We start from the raw sequence: 19,420 nt of genomic DNA, 5'->3' as shown, positions 1-19,420 counted from the left end.
AATCGAAACAAAGTGAGGAGGCCAGTGTGGCTCGATGGGATTATGTCTTGATGCATGCTCAACAATCCAGGTAAGAACATCAAAGAAAGTTGAATCCGTTCATCTGGATACAATTTATATTGACAGATGACGTGTCAGCACTCAGGAGGTCTCTTAAATGAGCGATGAAAGGTATCTTGTCAATAAACGTATCCAGATGAACTGATTCATCTTTCTTTGAGTCGATGGGATTGCTTTTGCTTTGAAGTAGTTCTTAAATGAATATAACGTGCAGTTCTTTGGGTGTTGAGAGGAATCCATAATGGTAAAAGAAAAAATCGATTGGCAATGTCGGAATCAAATCGGAGTCAAATCAAAATGAGGAAGTTGACTATCTGAAGCCACAAAGATACGGATTAATGTGGGCTTAAACAAAATCAGAATCCAATCAAAGTGGAAGAAATGAAAAAAAAATTACCAAAGCTTTAAGTGTACACATTTAACTCATAAAGAAAATTGCATATACAGACAGAAAAAGAAAAACGGAAGAAGCAGGGCTCATATAATGACGACAGGCTGAGTGTTTGTTGTTACACTGCACCCTTCTGGCCAACTACTGTACTACAACATTGCCAATGGTAATATAGGATAGTGTACATTATACCAGTGATGTGCGCTGTGGAGGACCATGCTTATGCAAGTTTTCATTCCAACCCATCACCACACAAACTGACTTCACTATTCAGGAAAATCAGCTGTTGTAGGATGGTTGGATGAAAAACCCTAGCAACTATAAAAGTTCATTTTTCATTAGACACTGAAAAAGAAACATGCAAGAGTAACTTCAACTGGACTCATAACATGGAGGGACAAATGTTAGTATAAAGACCCCAACACAAATGGAAATCTCCAGTTTCCCAACTGTTGGCACATCTATTGAAGCATTCAGAGGACATTCATTGACACTGTAGATATAATTATTATCCAAGTGAGTAATCTGGTGAACTTCAGACTTACTCAGACGTTTAATATCTTCTTATAAAATGCTTGTGTTGTCTCTTGACAGAGTAGATATTAGTTTTTGTCCCTCAGGAACAATGAAATAGAACTTTTTTCATACAGACAAGTTGTACATAACTACCATCTTTAATTAATTATTTATGCTCAACTCTATCTTGTGCTGCTCTATATTTACATCTGTAGTCAACTTAATCTTGCATTGAAAATACAATTTGCAATAGTTGTACATAATGCCCAACTGTAATTACTTATTGATTGTTTATTTATATTAACCTTCATCCTGCACAGCTCCATATTGCTGCTGTTGGCGCTATATAAAATGCAACTTGATTTGACTTGACATACACTATATGGCCAAGAAGTATGTGGACACTCCTAACGAGCGGATTTGGCTACTTCGGCCACATCCATTGCTGGTAGATGCATAAAATCAAGCTCACAGTCATGCAAATTTCCATAGACTAACATTGGCAGTAGAATGGGTCGTACTGAAGACCTCAGTGACTTTCAACATGGCTCTGTCATAGGATGTCACCTTTCCAACATGTCAGTTCGTTAAATTTATGCCCTGCTAGATTTGCCCTGGTCAACTTTAAATCTGTTATTGTGAAGTGGAAATGTCTCTGAGCAACAACAGCTCAGCCGTGAAGCGTTAGGACACAAGACCACAGAACGGGACCACCAAGTGATGAAATGTAGCAAGTAGAAATCCCTGTCCTCCATTCAACACTCACTACCGAGTTACAAACTGCCCCTAGAAGCAATGTCAGCACAAGTTTGTCTGGAGCTTCATGAAATTGGCCTCCATGGCCGAGCAGCCACACACAAGCCTAAGATCACCATGCACAATGCCAAGAGTTGCCTGGAGTGGTGTAAAGCACACTGCCATTGGACTCTGGAGCAGTGGAAACATGTTCTCTGGAGTGATGAATTGCACTTCACTATCTGGCAGTCTGACGGATGAATCTGGGTTTGGTGGATGGCAGGAGAGCGCTACCTGTCCAAATGCCAACTGTAAAGTTTGATGGAGGAGGAATAATGGTCTGGGGCTGTTTTCCATGTTTTGGACTAGGCTCCTTAGTTCCTGTGAAGGGAAATCTTAATGCTATAGCATACATGACATTCTAGAGAATTGTCTGCTTCCAACTTTGTGGCAGCAGTTTGGGGAAGGCCCTTTCCTGTTTCAGCATGACAATGTCCCAGTGTACAAAGTCAGGTCCATAAAGACCTGGTTTGCTAAATTTGGTGTGAAAGAACTTGACTGGCCTGCACAGAGCCCTGACCTCAACCCCATCCAACACCTTTGGGTTGAACTGGAACTCCGACTGTGAGCCAGGCCTTCTCCTCAACATCAGTACCTGACCTCACGAAGGCTCTTGTGGCTGAATCCCCACAGCCATGCTGCAAAATCTAGTGAAAAGCCTTCCCGGAAGACTGGAAGCTGTTACTATAGCAGCAGAGAGGGGACCAACTCAATATTAATGCCCATGGTTTTGGAATGAGATGTTCAACAAGCACACATAGGTGTGATGTTTGTGTGCCCGCCTACACACTGTTGGCCATGTAGAGTATGTATGTATGTGTGTACATCCGTGTCAAAACCCCCAAATACTTGACCCCTACAGTGAGGGGGTCTGGGGGCTCTGTTATGCTATGTGTGTTTGGGGGGGGGCATTTTCCTGGCATGGTTTGGGTCTACTTGGCTGCTTAGAGGGAAGGGTCACTGCAGATCAATACAAAGTTATTCTGAGTGATCACCTTTATCCTATGACGAGACATTTCTATCCTGGTGGGGGTGGTCTCTTCCAGGATGACAGTGCCCCCATCCACCTGACACGAGGGGGGTCACTGAATGGTTTGATGAGGATGAAAATGATGTAAATCATATGCTATGGCCTTCGGAGTCAACAGATCTCAACCCAGTTGAACACCTATGGGAGATTTTGGACCGGCGTGTTAGACAGCGCTCTCCACCACCATCATCATCAAAACACCAAATGAGGGAATATCTTTTGGAAGAATGGTGTTCATCCCTCCAGTAGAGTTCAGAGACTTGTAGAATCTATGACAAGGAGAATGAGAGCATCATGGTTATCAGAATCATGTTCTTTTGCCATGTAGGTTTGCACATACATGGAATTTGACTCCAGTTTCATGGCGCTCTCAGTGTACTTAACATAGAATAACACTACAACACAACAATCTTCAGATATATACACAAGGATTGACTTATACAGGTGAAATAAGAGGTAATAAAGTGCAATGGTACAGAGAATATAGCATAGATGCTGAAATAGATGTTAGCAGGTTACTAACATACCTGAGGTCATGACAGAGTGTAGCAGTACATACAATGTACAGTACAGTATATACAAAATGGTTGGCTTTATTTGAGTGTTAAGCGTTCATTTGAATGACAGCCCGTGGAAAGAAACTGTTTTTATGTCTGGTCGTTTTGGGGTACAGTGCTCTGTATCGTCAACCAGAGGGGAGGAGTTGGAACGGGTTGTGACCAGGGTGTGATGGGTCTGCAGTGACGTTACCTGTCTATTTCCTGAGTCTGGAGGCGTATTAGTCCTGAATGGACAACAGGTTGGCACCAATGATTTTCTCTGCGGACCTAACTGTCCATTGTAGTCTGTCCCTGTCCTGTTTGGTGGCCAAACTAAACCAGACAGTGGTGGATGTGCAGAGTACAGACTGGATTATTGCAGTGTAGAACTGAATCGGCAGTTCCTGAGACAGGTTGGTTTTCTTGAGCTGGCGGAGAAAGTACGTCCTCTGCTGGGCCAAGGAGCATTGAAGATGTTCTGGAGGCTCGTGGTGACCCAACACCTTACTAAGACACTATGTTAGTTTTTTCCTTTCATTTGTCACCCGCCTGTATGTGTGTATATAAAGATTCAGGGTTCGGTACTTTATTGCCATATCAACTTTACAGTTGATTTGGAACTTGTTTCGGTGTGCTCAACAATAACAACAGTAAACGCATAACCACACAATACATACCAGGAGTGTCCACAAAAACAGTTAGAATGATATTACAACAATTCAATTAATGCGGTCGTCTGGGTGGCTTGGCGATCTATTCTGTTGCCTACCAACATGGGGATCACCGGTTCGAATCCCCGTGTTACCTCTGGCTTGGTCAGGCATCCCTACAGACAATAGGCCGTGTCTGTGGGTGGGAAGCCGGATGTGGGTGTGTCCTGGTCACTGCACTAGCGCCTCCTCTGGTCGGTTGGGCCACCTGTTCGGGGGGAATAGCGTGAGCCTCCCACACGCTACATCCCCCTGGTGAAACTCCTCACTGTCAGGTGAAAAGAAACGGCTGGTGACTCCACATGTATCGGGGGAGACGTGGTAGTCTGCAGCCCTCCCCGGATCGGCAGAGGTGGTGGAGTAGCAACCAGGATGGCTTGGAAAATAGGGTAATTGGCCGGATACAATTAGGGAGAAAAAGGGGCAAAAAGAAAAAAACATTTTTTTTTTCAATTAATGCAACCATATGGCGCATGCCCCTATAGTGACAAATTAAAGTGCATGTGCTTATGGAATCTATACCTATTCAATAAGTGAAGTGATATTGTGGAAACATGATGTTCTGGTCTTGATACTGCAGTCATTTACCCAAAGGGAGATGATTGAATAGGCAGCTGGCCAAGTGTGCAAAGTCCTTTAAAATGGCGGGGAGTTCACAGCCAATTATTTTGGAAGCTGTGTGCACGACTCAGTCGTGGGCTGCAGAATTGCCATATCATAGTTACTGAGAAGGTGAGTACACTTTCTATTTCAGCTCTGCAGAACTGTGACATTGCAGCCCTGGACACCCCAAATTTCTTAAGCTGAGAATAATCTTTGGTGAGCTTTCTTCTGGTTGGTGGCAAAGTTGTCTTCCCATTTCAAGGAGGAGACTTTAGTACCAAGGAATCTGAAATGATGCACTCTCTCAACCACCTAGTTGTTAATGGCCAGCACTTTGTGAGTTCTGACAACCGAAGACAAATTCCTTGTAAGTATAAAACATTACTTGGCCAATAAAGCCTTGCTCTGATTCAGACTGAGTGTGAAAAGTCATTAAGCAGTCATGAAGATCCACAAAAGAAACACCAACTCCATTTTGTTTTTTTATTGGCTCATAATTATTTAATAGGGGGGGGGTCACATTGGAAGATGATTTAAAAAAAAGTGTATAAATCTTTGCTTGTTACTCGAGAATATCACTGAAAAGCTTCCTTTTCTTGGCATGGCCGGTCTGTATTTCCTGCCACTGGGATCGTCTGTTGATGAAGTGGGACAGGGCGAACTTGGCCCATACGTGACGTGCATACTGATCGGCTCTCAGCTGGGTTTCACTCGGTACTGAGAGGCAGAAAGAACGAGAAAGAGGTTGTGAACATTTAAGAACACTAGAAGTAATCTCTACAAAATAGTCCAGTTAAAAATAATAATAAAAAAAAAACAAAGCAATGGGGACTGAGTTACCTAGTTCCAGTGCTATGGTTTGCCTCTGACTGACAGAGACGGTTTTCCATACAGCCTCCAACACCCGGCTGCCCAACCTGGAGCAGGCCATCTGTACATATTGGCCCTGAGAGGACAGACATTAAGACGGGCGACAAGCCATAATACAGTTACAACACAAATCTTTACTAAGAATAGCACATTTGATTGTAATGTTAACTTTTCCACTTGTTTCCATACTTTGATTGATGAGAATATCAACTGCGTAATGGTTAGAAAATTTCATAGACAGTAATAACTACAGAAGTCCATCCATCCACTATCCAAACAGCTTATCCTGCTGTCAGGGTCATGGGGATGCACTATATATATACAGCAGGTATATATATATATATATATATATATATATATATATATACTCTTGTGTTCCACTACATTGATTAGTTAGATTCCTATGCTATTATAGAGTATTGCATCGCTTTTTATCCAACTCCCCTCCCATAAATTCGGACTGGAGCTAGGATGCCTGTCCTAAAATACCATGACTACCATATTTATCGAACTACAAGTCGCACCAGAGTATAAGTCGGACTCAAAAAAAAAAAAAAAACCCCAAAAAAATGCGTTGTTGCAGGAAAAAAACATATATCAGTCGCCTCGGTATAAGTCGGTATAAGTAGTATTTTCAATTGAGTCACAAGATTAAACAGTGCCATCTAGTGGCCTTAGTTGAAATGCAGCGTATTCGTTCGACAAAATTACATTGTATAAGTCGCTTTTTGGAATATAGGTCGCAGGACCAGCCAGACGAGTAAAAAATAAAACAAAACAGTGACTTAATAGTCCGGGAAATACGGTATTTGAATGGACACAGTTCAGAGTGTTAAATGGACAGTGCGGATGCAATGAAACCACTTTTACACTACCGATTCCTATTTCTAGTACTAAATCTATTGCATTGATTACTACCATTAGTTAGGTTAGTACCTGAATTATAGCTTGTACTGAAAAATGCATATTAGTCTGAGGTTAATGGGAACAAACTGCTTAAGTAATCTGTCTTTCTCATTAACATCTTAACATGACTTCATCAGTGTAATGGCTGCTGAAAACACATTTGTGCACATACTTCAAGCCTCTTAAGGATCTTGCCCCTGCCCTTGTCGCTGGATGTGGTGATAAGAGCCTGAAGGACGTGGCTGCCCGATGGGTCGGTGGCCAGCGTTAGGAGGTCGGCTGGCGTCAGGGAGCGCAGGCTGTTCAAGAGGAGGGAGCGCTCCTTGAACTTGGCCAGAGCCTGAACCAGACGTGAACCGTGATAGCAGATGGACTTTAGTGGAACCTACCATTGACAGAGAAACGGAGAGAGCTGCAAACTATGGAGTCATATATATGTAAGTGGGGTAATTGGCGCACCATACATTATTTCTATAATTATATATTAACTATTAAGCGACTTTGAGTATTAAAAAAGCGCTATATAAGTTTAATTTATTATTATTTATGAACTATACATTATAACTATACATTAACTACACATTAGAACCATACGTTATAAGTAAGGGTTATGTCTAAGCCCTCCACCATTTACCTCTGTCTGAATGCTGTCCTCGGCTGTATCTGACTGGTAGTACACGTCGTAGGTAAGCAAGGACATAAAGAGAAGGAGACAGCTGACGTGTCTGGTGCCAGGCTCGGCACAGTGGAAAGCCTGAGAGAGATGGATGTTAATGTGCAGCTAATAAGGTATGTCTGGCATTACCACAAAACAAAACCATAAACTGAATTATCAGTTTCCAATAACTTCTAGCAGCAATTGATCAAAACATTCAAAGCTGTGGTTAAACAATTAACTTCAGATTTAAAGTGTCAATCTCAAAGATGTCTACTGTCCATTAGAATACCATCTTTCACGAGTTGACCATCTTTGATGCGTCTCTCTGGTTTGTCCCCTAGAGAGGAAGTTCTGCCTTATCCTCTCTGATGGACCATTCAATGCTTGCTACTTAAATAAGTGTCTGTTACTATCTTGTATTATCTACTACCTTTGTTGGCTAAAGGAGAGCTTCTCTCTGGTCCACTAGAAGTAAAACATAAATTCCTATCATGGTTCATATGTGCAGTTTGAGTTTTTTATGTGGGCAGGATTAAACTGACAAAGTTTTTTTTTAAATGCAAATGCTTTCCAAAGCAAAGGCTTTCCATGAATTGAGAATGAGCTGAATTATTAGTCTTTACTAGTCAGTGATAGTAACAAAAATGGTTATATGAAAAAGATTGAAATTACCAGTTTAAGCTGTAATCCTGAAGAGTTTTTGCAAACAAATGTGTTTTTAAAACAATGGCTAATCAATTACTATTCAAATCAATGACTATTCAAACCATGAATGCTTTGCGCTTGCACAAATTTTCCCATCCCTTTTTTCTCTGTTTGGCATGTCCACTTCCTGTTTCTCTAAGGTCCCACCACTAAAACAATCCATATGGTGGTCAAGGAGGGTGTAGACCACCATGTAAATCCTCTGATACACATGAAGTCGCTGGCTACAGGTTTTTCTCTGCGAGAAAGTAATGCATGCTGTAGTTTGCATTATTCCCTCAGATCCACCTGCGGCTATACAGACACCATACCACCAGTAAGAGTTACTAACTGCAACGGTAGGATACATTATGTCTCCCGGCTCCCCACCAGGAAATATTACCAATTACCAACTTTCCGCCCAAGCCAGAGGCAACACTCGGGTTCAAACCATATATAAACCTCATCATTGAGAAACTAGTGTATCTGACTGCTGTGCCAAATGCATTACACTTGTGCTTGCACATTTTAATGGGTACTGTGGGTTAGGACTTACTGTCGGGAGAAATTGTTCAGCAACAATTCAAAACGCAAGTGTCAGTATCAATGTAGGATGTTGGTAATTGAGAAACTACTTTCCTCAGGATTGTAGCTTTATTAGTGACCACTAGGGCCCTTCAGTTTTTCAACAGCACATCTCAAAGTTAATTTGAATGATGGTTCATTCTACTGAACATTCCCTGTGCTTACTTGGAGAAGGCACTGCATCATCTCCCCCTGTTTCTCTCCACTTTCAGCACAGCTCTCTGCCAATTGGACTATCACACCCATATGACCAGCTGCCAAGATGGCCTCCATACCTTGGATTAGCTCATCAAACAACTTCAGGAACTAGTTGAAACAGAGTAGGAAAGAGGCAGAAAGAGCAAAACATGGTGTGAATGCTACCATACATTGCATTAAAACATGCTGTTTGACAAGCCAATATTATGAACCTACCATTTTGTAATTAGCCGAGGCTGCTGTTAGCCTCTGTATGGGGAAGTTGGCAATTGGATGGAGGGCTAAGTTGACGAGTTGACCCTTTAGATGGTTCTTGTAGATGTCACACAGAAGGGCCTTATGGGACAACTGGATGACAGTCTCAATGAGGCGACTTGAAGCCTGGTCCTTCAGAAAGACCAGAAGTGGACTAAAATGGTTTTAAAAGGGAAAAAACATAAATGTATAGGATTTGTGTATCACAAATAGGGCTGAACGACGTTGGGGGGGGGGGGGGGGGGAATCAACACTGCAATTTTATTTTTTTTTGCAATATTTACTGCAATATTAAAAAAGGATAAAAAGGAGTTACATCGTTTACCAAATATGTGCAGCTTTTAAATTTCAAATCTTGATTTGAAAAGAATTTATCACACTAGTGATGATGAGAGTGATTGTAGAAGGGAAATGAAGCAGTTGTCGAAGAAGTTATTAAATCGGACTAAACTATATTATTTTTCAGATGCGCTAGAATATTTTTCTTCAAGAGCTGCCAAAATCTAGCAAGGTTTTAACCTTGCTAGATTCTGTTTTCTATCAAGCAATAAGCATTTTAGTGTTACATGATTGATGGGCCCAATTTGCCTTAAACTGCATCCTTTTTGCAATGCGACGACTGCACGTGATAACTGCAGTGTGGAAACTGAAATGTAAATTTAGATCGACAGAAATGATATACTGATCAGCCCTATCAACGAAGGTTTTTTTTTTTTTAATTTCCCCCCCTTTTTCTCCCCAATTGTATCCGGTCAATTACCCCACTCTTTCAAGCCGTCCCGGTTGCTGCTCCACCCCCTCTGCTGATCCGGGGAGGGCTGCAGACTACCACATGCCTCCTCCGATACATGTGGAGTCACCAGCTGCTTCTTTCCACCTGACAGTGAGGAGTTTCACCAGGGGGACGTAGCGCATGGCAGGATCACGCTATTCCCCCTAGTTCCCCCTCCCCCCCAGACAGGAACCCCGACCGACCAGAGGAGGCGCTAGTGCAGCAACCAGGACATATACCCGCATCCGGCTTCCCACCCGCAGACACGGCCAATTGTGTCTGTAGGGATGCTTGACTAAGCCAGCGGTAACACGGGGATTGGAACCGGCAATCCCAATGTTGGCAGGCAACGGAATAAACCGCCACGCCACCCGGATGCCCCATAAATGTTTTCTTGTGTTAATCTTCTAATAATCCATTCAGTGAACTGGTCCATAAGTATTTGCACAGGATAACTGTACAGAAAGGAAACTGTTTGTTTTTACCTTACTCCGGGAGCAGCGCTGCGGGTTGTCAGGTATCCCATAATGCCTTTAATTAGCTTTTTGCAAAGCTTCGGTCTCTTTCTGTGACAAACAGTCAACATAGTCTGGAACACAGCACTAGCAACTGCATCAGTCACAGTTACTGGTAAAATAGAGAGGCAGAAAAAGAACATAAATTAAAAAAAATAATTTAATTGCAAATTTATTATAAAACATGCAGAAAAATAAATGCCATTCTCTTGCAGCATAACAAAATATACACAATCCACTGGCACATTATACCTTCAGACTGGACCAAGTATCAGTTAAATAAATGTTGTGTTGTGCCGTCTCATGTCGTGAGAGAAATGGTAAGGGTTAACCTTTTGGGTTTATCTAAGCTGCCTCCTACATTGAGGTGTAAAGTGTGAATTTGGTCCCTTTGATGAAACTGTTTTCACCAGGCCAATTTATTAGAACAAACCAAAAAAAAATTTCACGAAGTTAAAATGGCAAATATGTTCAAATGGCAAATTCACAAAGTTCAAATAGCAAAGTATGACAGAGGATGACTCACGGTTGACATCAGCCATTAGTGACTCGGTTAGGTTTCTTAGCTCATACCAAAACGACGTGGGAGCCTCAAAGTCCGTCTGTTGAGGGGAAATATTTTGGTGTTTGGTGTCTAGAAAAAAAAAAGTTTCAAGGAAAAATAAAAGTAAACAAAACTGAATTTGAATACGCCCCTGTTTTTTAATGTTTTATTTCTGTTTTGACTCTACCGTGGCGTGATTCTGTGCGGGGCGGTCCCAGACAGCCGGCCAGAACATGCAGAAGCGTGCGGACCACATGTGAGCCGTGTTTGTGTTTGATGAACTCTGCGCTGTTGTCTCGCACCACCTGGGTTAAGGCCAACACTTGTGTCTCCAGAGCGCTACAACTATCCTCTTCTTCCTCCGTGGTGGCAGATGGCTCCTGCCCGGATGATTCTGAAATGTGCCCGAGAGACACGCATCAGCAAATGTATGATTCAAATAATCATACTGAGGTGAATGAAAGGAGTTTTTTTTCTCCCCAGAACCACTTTACAGCCCTATTCAGACGGGATTGGTTTCTTCAAGGAAGATCAGGTTATTTTGTGCATCACAAATACACCAAGTGATCAGCCATTTGTGTGTTTTTCACACAAACTCTGAAAATAGCAGTGTAAAAGTACCTAAATTGTCCCTAGGTGTGAATGTGTCAGCCCTGTGATGGCCTGGTGGCCTGTCCAGGGTGTCTCCCTGCCTGCCGCCCAATGACCGCTGGGATATGCTCCAGCATCCTGCGACTCCGATTGGGATAAGCGGCTTGGATAATGGATAGATGGAAGTACATACTGTTTTTTATCAAATTCAGGGGTACTTTGAGAAATCTAATGCTGTCCAGACTAAACCCTATGTGTTATAAAAAACATTTCTTTTCAAAAATTTGTTTTGACTGCTATCGAATGACATATAGGCCCTGTTCTTTTTAATATTTATCTACTGCGTGAATACTAAAACTGCTACGACGATCTGCTGAATAATATGATTGATTCCGTTCGTCTTTCACCAACTTCAAAAAACCTTACAGTTATTAGCGTTGTGCGATATGTAAAGATTTTCCTACCGGCCACCATCAGCCCAACAATATCCCCCCCCCCCATTTTCAGTGAATATATTCACGGAAGAGCTTGCAAAAAAGAATACAAAATCCACTATTTGGGATTATTTTGGTTTTAAACCAGACGCAGCCAGCAAGCTGAAGGACCTAAATGAAGTTATTTGCCGTCTTTGCAAATGAGTAGTGCCAGCAAAAGATTCAAACACTACCAATTTGCACGAGCATTAATGTGAAAACCTGATTTTACTGAAACATTACAGCCTATAGGCTACTCTTCTCCAATTAAACAAAATAAATCACCTTGAGATCTTTTGCTAAGCAATAAGATGTAAAGACAAACAATCACTTTTCAACACGATTTGAAAAAATAAAACAAAAGTCTTGTGATGGCCCTGCGGCCTGTCCAGGGTGTCTCCCTGCCTGCTGCCCAGTGACTGCTGGGATAGGCTCCAGCATCCCGGGGTGTGCTGGAGCACAACCACTTATCCTGACAGCAGGATAAGTGGTTTGGATAACGGATGGATGGAAACAAAGAGGGACTGCGTCAGAGAGGGATGCCTCCACTTGCAGCCTCCAAATGAACAAACAGGTGGGGATAACATAACTACGCTATTAAATGATCAGGGAGCACAACTGCACATACAGTTTTTGATCTAGTTCTCAAATATGATTTATGAATTGACGTTGCTTTTCAGCACCAATTGATCAGACAGCAACCACTAAAGACGGCTTAATTGTCATTTAGTCACTGCCCAGTTTTGTAAGAGGTGTCGTCGGAAATCAGTGCAACCTGAATGTGCATGTAGCCCAACTCCAATTGCCGGTTTCTATTTATGCACGCTTTGAATTGTGCTTTACAGCTTAATTATTTACAGAGTTTAATTCCTGAGGAGGCAGGCCATGAAATTAGTAAAATAAAAGGACAAAAATTGCGAGAAAAAAAAACCCCACCGCCAATTACCGATATATTCGTCCAATCATCCAAGCCTAATAGTTAGGCTTGGGTGATTGGATCAATCTGCTGATATCATCATCAGACATAAATAAATGAATGAATGAATGGATGGAGAAGAGCGCTCAATCCCACATGCTGTTCACATGGACCACTGTATTGACAACTTCAGGCAAGTGGATCCTCACCTTAATTTCTCATATCATAAATTAAACTTATTTAACAAATGAATCTCACACATATTAAATTGCAAGGCTTGATTATTGCTGTGGGTTTATTATAAACCAAATTTGCGGCATTGTCTGATCTACATTGGGTGAATAATTTCATACACATAAAATACCATATCATATCTAAAACAAGAAAATATCCCATTGCCATTCTTGTCCGCTACTCAATGCATTTCTCTTCAGGGACTCATCACTCCAACCTCACTAACTGGGGAGAAACTATCGCCATTCCACCCGAATGGGCACATTAAAAAACAGACATCCTATGTTAGTAATCATATCTCTGACATCATTTGAGAAACTAATCCTTTTCGAGTAGGGTTTAAGACCATATTATTTTGAATGTATGAGTTTGATTTTAGCTCTTGATCTTTAACCACACATCTATCACTTCCTATATTCATATAGATACTAGAGAATTATATCAAAACTCTTATCAGTGAAAATTGTTGTCATTTTGCATAAAAGGATAAAGAAATTAAGACACAAATAAAGGACTTAAGCCTACCTGTCCACCTGGACATTTGTCTGAGTGCACTTTCCACAACGTGACCACCGCACTGGTTACATGATACAGTCTTAAACTCAGACCCAGATTCTCCAACTAGTTCAGCCAGAATTTCCCCCACCTGGTCAAGGCTAGCCAATGGCAGCAGGTGTTGGAGAGTGACACTTCCTGTCGTGTCAGAAGCCACCAGCGTCGCCTGACCTCTCACCTCTGTGAGTACATTCTCCACAAACATCACTACGGGAGATATTCAAGACAGTCACGGTTAGAGATAACAAAGCATACGTGATTATCGGTGAGGCATTTGTATTTAATTACAAAAAAAAAAGAGGATGTCTATTTTGGTTACTGACACATGACCCCTAAGTCAGTGACTAAATGAGACATGATGAAAGTGGATTTAGATGGGTAACCCCCCCCCCCCAAAAAAATCACATTTAACCACTATGAGGGAGCAGGACAAGCTATGAGCATCACAGTGTAATAATACAGAAACCTTGCTCATTTAACACAGTCCAAACACCTCTTATTGCTCCATTCCATAAGATCTATCCATATATTCTTGGTGATTACAGGTGTTGTAAGAAACTGAAGTCTGTTGTTCATCTTGACCCAAGATGACACTTGACCTTGTGTGGCTTGTATATGATTGTACTGTTTTTGTATTGTATGTGTTGTATTTTGTCTGATGTATGTCCTTCTGATGCTTTATTTCACATGTCTGAGGAGAGACCACGAAAACTTTCCAGCTGTGGCTGGATAATGAAGTATTATCTCTTTCTTTTCTTTTCTTCTAACTGTATAGTCTTGACCTTCCTCCTAAGGTCTAAGTGGTTTCCTCAACACTAGCTCTATATGTATTCTTTGTAATATAATAGTTGTGAACTCTGGTATCTCATTTTCTGTTTGAATATCTGAGACATATGAAAGCCATGTGAAGTTGCTCATAATGACCATAGTGAAACAGGTAAGAGTGAGATTGAATTTGTTCATCATGACACACTCCTATGTTTTCAAGCCAATCTGTCCTGTGATACTAAAAACATGCATGTTGGGAATTCATTAAGTCGGCAGGCTAAACAAAGCTAATGTCAGTTCATTATTGTCATACAACCTCAAGCCTAACAGATGATGTGTGATCTAGGAGTATACAATGAAGAAAAATGACCTTCTCACCTCTCTCTTCATCCTCTTCAAAGCCTTCCTTAAGTCTTTCACCAACTCTGCGGAAATAGCCAACACTCACGGCATCAAGGCGCTTCTTGGCACCTTTCCCCTGAGTTCCCTTTCCTCCTTCTTCATCTCCTCTCCTTTTCCTTTCTCCTTCTCCTCCACCGGGATGCTTCCTCTTCTTTCCTCTCACCTTCTGTGGCTGCATCTTCTCCTTCTCAATCATTCCGCACACCGTGGGAAGATAGTTAATTTACTAACGAGACGTCGTTGCCTTTCAAATTATGTTATCTTCTGTCTGAAAGAGTAAAAGGGACATGACAGGGCAGATTAACGGACAAAACTGACAATAAAATAGATTGTTTAAAACCCAATACGTGCTTCCATTTCCCTTTATAATCGCCAAGTACCGGAAGAAGCAGGGTTACGTGGTCAGGTATCAGCCATATCTCGTTACTATAGCATGCATTATAATTTAACATTCATTATAATGTAACACGAGGTAGAATTTCGATATTCTATGACTATCATTGCCACTAAAACTGTATACCAACAAATAACGGCCCTTTTGATGTTGTCGTAACGTAATGTAAATTAAAATATATTGTTTAAAAAGCTAGCCGAAGTCACTCACGTGTAAATTGAAAACTCAACCTGTAGTGCAGCGTGTTGAAAAGTTGACGCGTAGTGATGACGTCATTTCGGAGGCGTCTCAACTCTCTGTGAGAGCGAACTCTTCTCGGTCTCATCTCAATAGTCTTATTCTTAAATCTTCGAGGCATAGGTCCCCGAAATATCTACCACTACTTTCGGCTGCTCCCGTTGGGGGTCGCCACAGCGGATCATCCGTTTCCATTTCTTCCTGGCTTCTGCATCTTCCTCTTAAAACCTGCTTATTTAGGCAAGATAATGTTACTAGCATCGCCACCTGCCAAACCAAGGGCGCTAATTACTAATTTCATGGCACGGGTTATCAATCTGAGGGAACGGTTCGTTCATTTATGTTGGTTGCTATTAATTAGAGTGTGATGATAAAAACCTAAGGGACATATTTTAATACCTTGGGAATCGTTGACCCCTGCCAGGAACCGTAGTGAACAACAACAACAACAACAATAAATACATTTTAGACACTTTCACACATCAGGTGCAGCTCAAGGTGCTTCACATCAGAAAGAAGCTGACAAATCAAAACAACATAGAAAAAGATAGACTAAAAACGCAGTGCTTTGGAACAACAGAGAAAATAAAATAGTGGCTCCTTTACTTTTAAAGATCCAGGGACATCCCCCTGTTACCTCCGGCTTGGTCGGGCGTTCCTACAAACACATTGGCCGTGTCTGCGGGTGGGAAGCTGTATGTGGGTATGTGTCCTGGTCCAGCGCCGTGTATAGTCTGGCCATCTTCGATCTTTGCAACATGCGCTGTGATTGGCTGAGAGCCTGTCATGTGCTTGACGGGCGCCATTTTGCCTACCAACGTCTGGCTCTGTCGTCATGACGTTTCAATGAATTTTCCTGCGTTTTCGGCCCGTTTCTCGCCGATTTGTAGCAGTTGAAGGAGAAATGGTGTGTTGTGCAGCTTGGGGCTGTTCCGTTTGGCCAGACGAGGCCGTATGATGCATCGATTTCCACAGGATGCACAAAGGAGGGCAGTTTGGGCCGTGATGATTCGCAGGCTGGGCTGGTTCCCCTCAGTTTATTCCTACTTGTGCTCGGTGAGTTCATTTCAGTGTTTACGATTTTTCGATAAATTAACTTCCCTAGACCAATCCGAGAGTCTGTAAGGTATTGATGTGTGGAAATCGGTTGTATAGCACATCCAAGCCATGTGTAACCGTTGACAGAAATCAGGCAAATGTAAACAGTGTCAGATTGTCATATGGGATGGATTGAGTGACAGGCCTGAGCCGAGGCAGTGTGTGGGTTGTGTTGAGATAAACTAAACAAGAGCCCCGATACAGAACTGGCGCTGCACTGGCTAAACCTTGAAACAGGTAGGCCTAATATTTCTCAAGTATCCCTGATATTATTGCTCATTATCTTTCACTAGTAGCCTACTGAACGTTGCAAAATATGTAATACGGGCCACTGATCACCAATTTACTGGTGTGGTGGATAAAAACTAAAGCCTCTGGAGTAAATTCTTTGGGTTGAAATCTACCTGTATGCAGCAGAGGCCCCTGCTCAGTGCCCGTGACTGTTATGACTACTGGTGGGTTTCTTCCTGATCTCATCACCTTCATCATGGACTGAAAAAGTGAAACATGTTATTACCATTGCCTCTGCCCCTGATCTGGCATTGAACCACCTACTCTGACTACTGGTACGCAGTGATAAAAAAATTCTGGTTCTCTCAAACTGGGATTGAAATGATGGAAAATCCATAATTTCTGGAACCCTAAGTACTGGTACTCAATGATGTAAAATACATAAAGTGCCTCTCAAAATTATTTACACAGTGGTGTGGCCTTCAAAGGCCAAATCCCTTTCTCAATCGCGTCAATACTACTACTACTTTCGGCTGCTCCTGTTAGGGATCGCCACAACGGATCATCCGTTTCCATTTCTTCCTGTCTTCTGCGTCTTCCTCTGTCACACCAGCCACCTGCATGTCTTCCCTCACCACATCCATAAACCTCCTCTATGGCCTTCCTCTTTTCTTCTTCCCTGGCAGCTCCATATTCAGCATCCTTCTCCCAATATACCCAGCATCTCTGCTCTACACATGTCCAAGCCATCTCAATCTTGCCTCTCTTGCTTTGTCTCCAAACCGTCCAACTTGAGCTGTCCCTCTAATATAATCGTTCCTAATCCTGTCTTTCTTCATCACTCCCAATGAAAATCTTAGCATCTTCAACTCTGCCACCTCCAGCTCCACCTCCTGTCTTTTTGTCAGTGCCACTGGCTCCAAACCATATAACATAGCTGGTCTCACACCCATCTTGTAAACCTTGCCTTTAACTCTTGCTGGTACCCTTCTGTCACAAATCACTCCTGACACTCTTCTCCACCCACTCCACCCTGCCTGCACTCTCTTCTTCACCTCTCTTCTGCACACCCCGTTACTTTGGACAGTCGACCCCAAGTATTTAAAGTCTTATACCTTCGTCACCTCTACTCCTTGCATCCTCACCATTCCACTGTCCTCCCTCTCATTCACACATAGGTATTCCATCTTGCTCCTACTGACTTTCATTTCTCTTCTCTCCAGTGCATACCTCCACCTCTCCAGGCTCTCCTCAACCTGCACACTACTCTTGCTACAGATCACAACGTCATCCGCAAACATCATCGTCCATGGAGACTCCTGCCTGATCTTGTCCGTCAACCTGTCCATCACCATTGCAAACAAGAAAGGGCTTAGAGCCGATCCTTGATGTAATCCCACCTCCACCTTGAACCCATCTGTCATTCCAACCTCACACCTCACCATTGTCACACTTCCCTCATACATATACTGCACCACTCCTACATTCTTCTCTGCCGCTCCAAACTTCCTCATATAATACCACACCTCCTCTCTCGGCACCCTGTTGTATGCTTTCTCTAAATCCACAAAGACACAATGTAACTCCTTCTGGCCCTCTCTATAATTCTCAATCAGCATTATCAAAGCAAACATCGCATCTGTGGTGCTCTTTCGTGGCATGAAACCATACTGCGCTCGCTAATCGTCACCTCTGCTCTTAACCTAGCTTCTATTGCTCTTCCCCATATCTTCATGCTGTGGCTGATCAACTTTACACCTCTGTGGTATCTTCACTGACTGTCTTTATTTTCTTATTAACGAAACCCTCATTCATTTTTATGTTGGCAAAAACTGTTTGTTTAGAGAGGGAAGGGGTAAAATTAATGATGCCCATCGTTTTGACAGGCCTTCAAAATGTAAAACCTGCACTGGGCGTAGGCTACAATATTGTGAATTTATATATATATATATATATATATATTCCTTATGCAGAATCTAAACGTCTGCCTACATTTCATTAGGATCATAGAGTGTATAAATTAGGTATGGGTCAGGATGTGGCCACTAGAAGGCGGCACAGTGGTATTTCCGATTATATGGTGGTGGGGAAATCCAGTGGTTGGTGGTGTTAGTGGCGAGGGCAGAAACAGAAGTAAAAAGATACGAGAGGTTCAAGTTTAGTTCAGTTTTATTCATTTAATTTAGACTTACAGGGACAGTGCACACTGATTAACTTTTATGTAAGTGTGCCAAAAAATAAAAACCCTGAACAGATAAGTTTAAAGTGTACACATAACTTACAAACAAGTTTAGATACATTAAAAGACATCAGTACTATTTTATTCTACAATAAAAAAGGAGCACTTATCAGGCTGCTTGTGAAATTTACTGAGCATGGTTATGTACTTGATTGTATTTCAACCATAATTCAGATGAGTTGTAGAGGAGTGACATCATCGAGATATCAAGAGATCATGATATCAAGAGCACATCAATCGCTCGATGGAGAAAGTGATCGGCTGCTGCCTCCCATCTCTCCAGGACCTGCACGCCTCCAGGACCTGGAGGCGAGCAGGGAAGCTCGTTGCCAACCCCTTCCACCCTAGACACCATTTTTTTTCCAGACTGCCCTCTGGCAAGAGGCTGAGGTCCATCAGGCCCAAAACCTCCACCAGAAGAAGAGTTTCTTCCCTGTTGTAGTTGGACTAATCAACAACCCCCCCCCCCCGACTGATCAACAGGCTCCCTCACCCCCCTCCCACCCAATAAACAGCCCCCCAACCCCCGGACCGTTCAGCAGGCTGCCTGCCCCCCAGCCCCCCACTGACAGCAGACTTACTTTTTGCCATCGTTATTTTTTTTATTCTCTTCTAGATCTGTTGCGGCTGTCAATTAAATTCTTTGAGACA

At 42.3% G+C, this 19,420-nt stretch overlaps 1 protein-coding gene across 2 annotated transcripts; it reads right to left on the bottom strand.

The window, feature by feature from the left end:
• Window positions 1-5,119: 5,119 nt before the first annotated feature.
• Window positions 5,120-15,250, bottom strand: LOC130124158 (nucleolar protein 9). 2 transcript variants are annotated; one of them, XM_056293603.1, is made up of 12 exons: window positions 15,195-15,250; window positions 14,547-14,838; window positions 13,371-13,607; window positions 10,819-11,025; window positions 10,614-10,721; window positions 10,058-10,199; window positions 8,762-8,954; window positions 8,513-8,653; window positions 7,055-7,174; window positions 6,593-6,805; window positions 5,485-5,590; window positions 5,120-5,361 (listed from the first exon to the last, which is right to left on the bottom strand). In XM_056293603.1, the coding sequence occupies exons 2-12, from the start codon at window positions 14,764-14,766 to the stop codon at window positions 5,207-5,209; spliced, it is 1,842 nt and encodes a 613-aa protein (XP_056149578.1). In that variant the 5' UTR covers window positions 14,767-14,838; window positions 15,195-15,250; the 3' UTR covers window positions 5,120-5,206. The 2 variants fall into 2 exon arrangements, with proteins under 2 accessions (XP_056149578.1, XP_056149577.1); XM_056293602.1 differs by having other exon boundaries at window positions 15,175-15,199.
• Between the last annotated feature and the right edge of the window lie 4,170 nt (window positions 15,251-19,420).

The sequence above is a fragment of the Lampris incognitus genome, chromosome 14 (assembly GCF_029633865.1).
Source record: "Lampris incognitus isolate fLamInc1 chromosome 14, fLamInc1.hap2, whole genome shotgun sequence".
NCBI lineage: Eukaryota > Metazoa > Chordata > Actinopteri > Lampriformes > Lampridae > Lampris > Lampris incognitus.
Note: the sequence above shows the minus strand (reverse complement) of the source record. Positions and strands in the feature narration are given on the sequence as shown.

Coding starts and splice junctions, on each gene's coding strand:
- LOC130124158 (XM_056293603.1), bottom strand. CDS start 14,766: ATGATTGAGAAGGAGAAGATGCAGCCACAGAAGGTGAGAGGAAAGAAG. Junction 11,026..13,370: donor ACAAATGTCCAGGTGGACAG/GTAGGCTTAAGT, acceptor GGCACATTTCAG/AATCATCCGGGCAGGAGCCA. Junction 6,806..7,054: donor AGGACAGCATTCAGACAGAG/GTAAATGGTGGA, acceptor TGTCAATGGTAG/GTTCCACTAAAGTCCATCTG.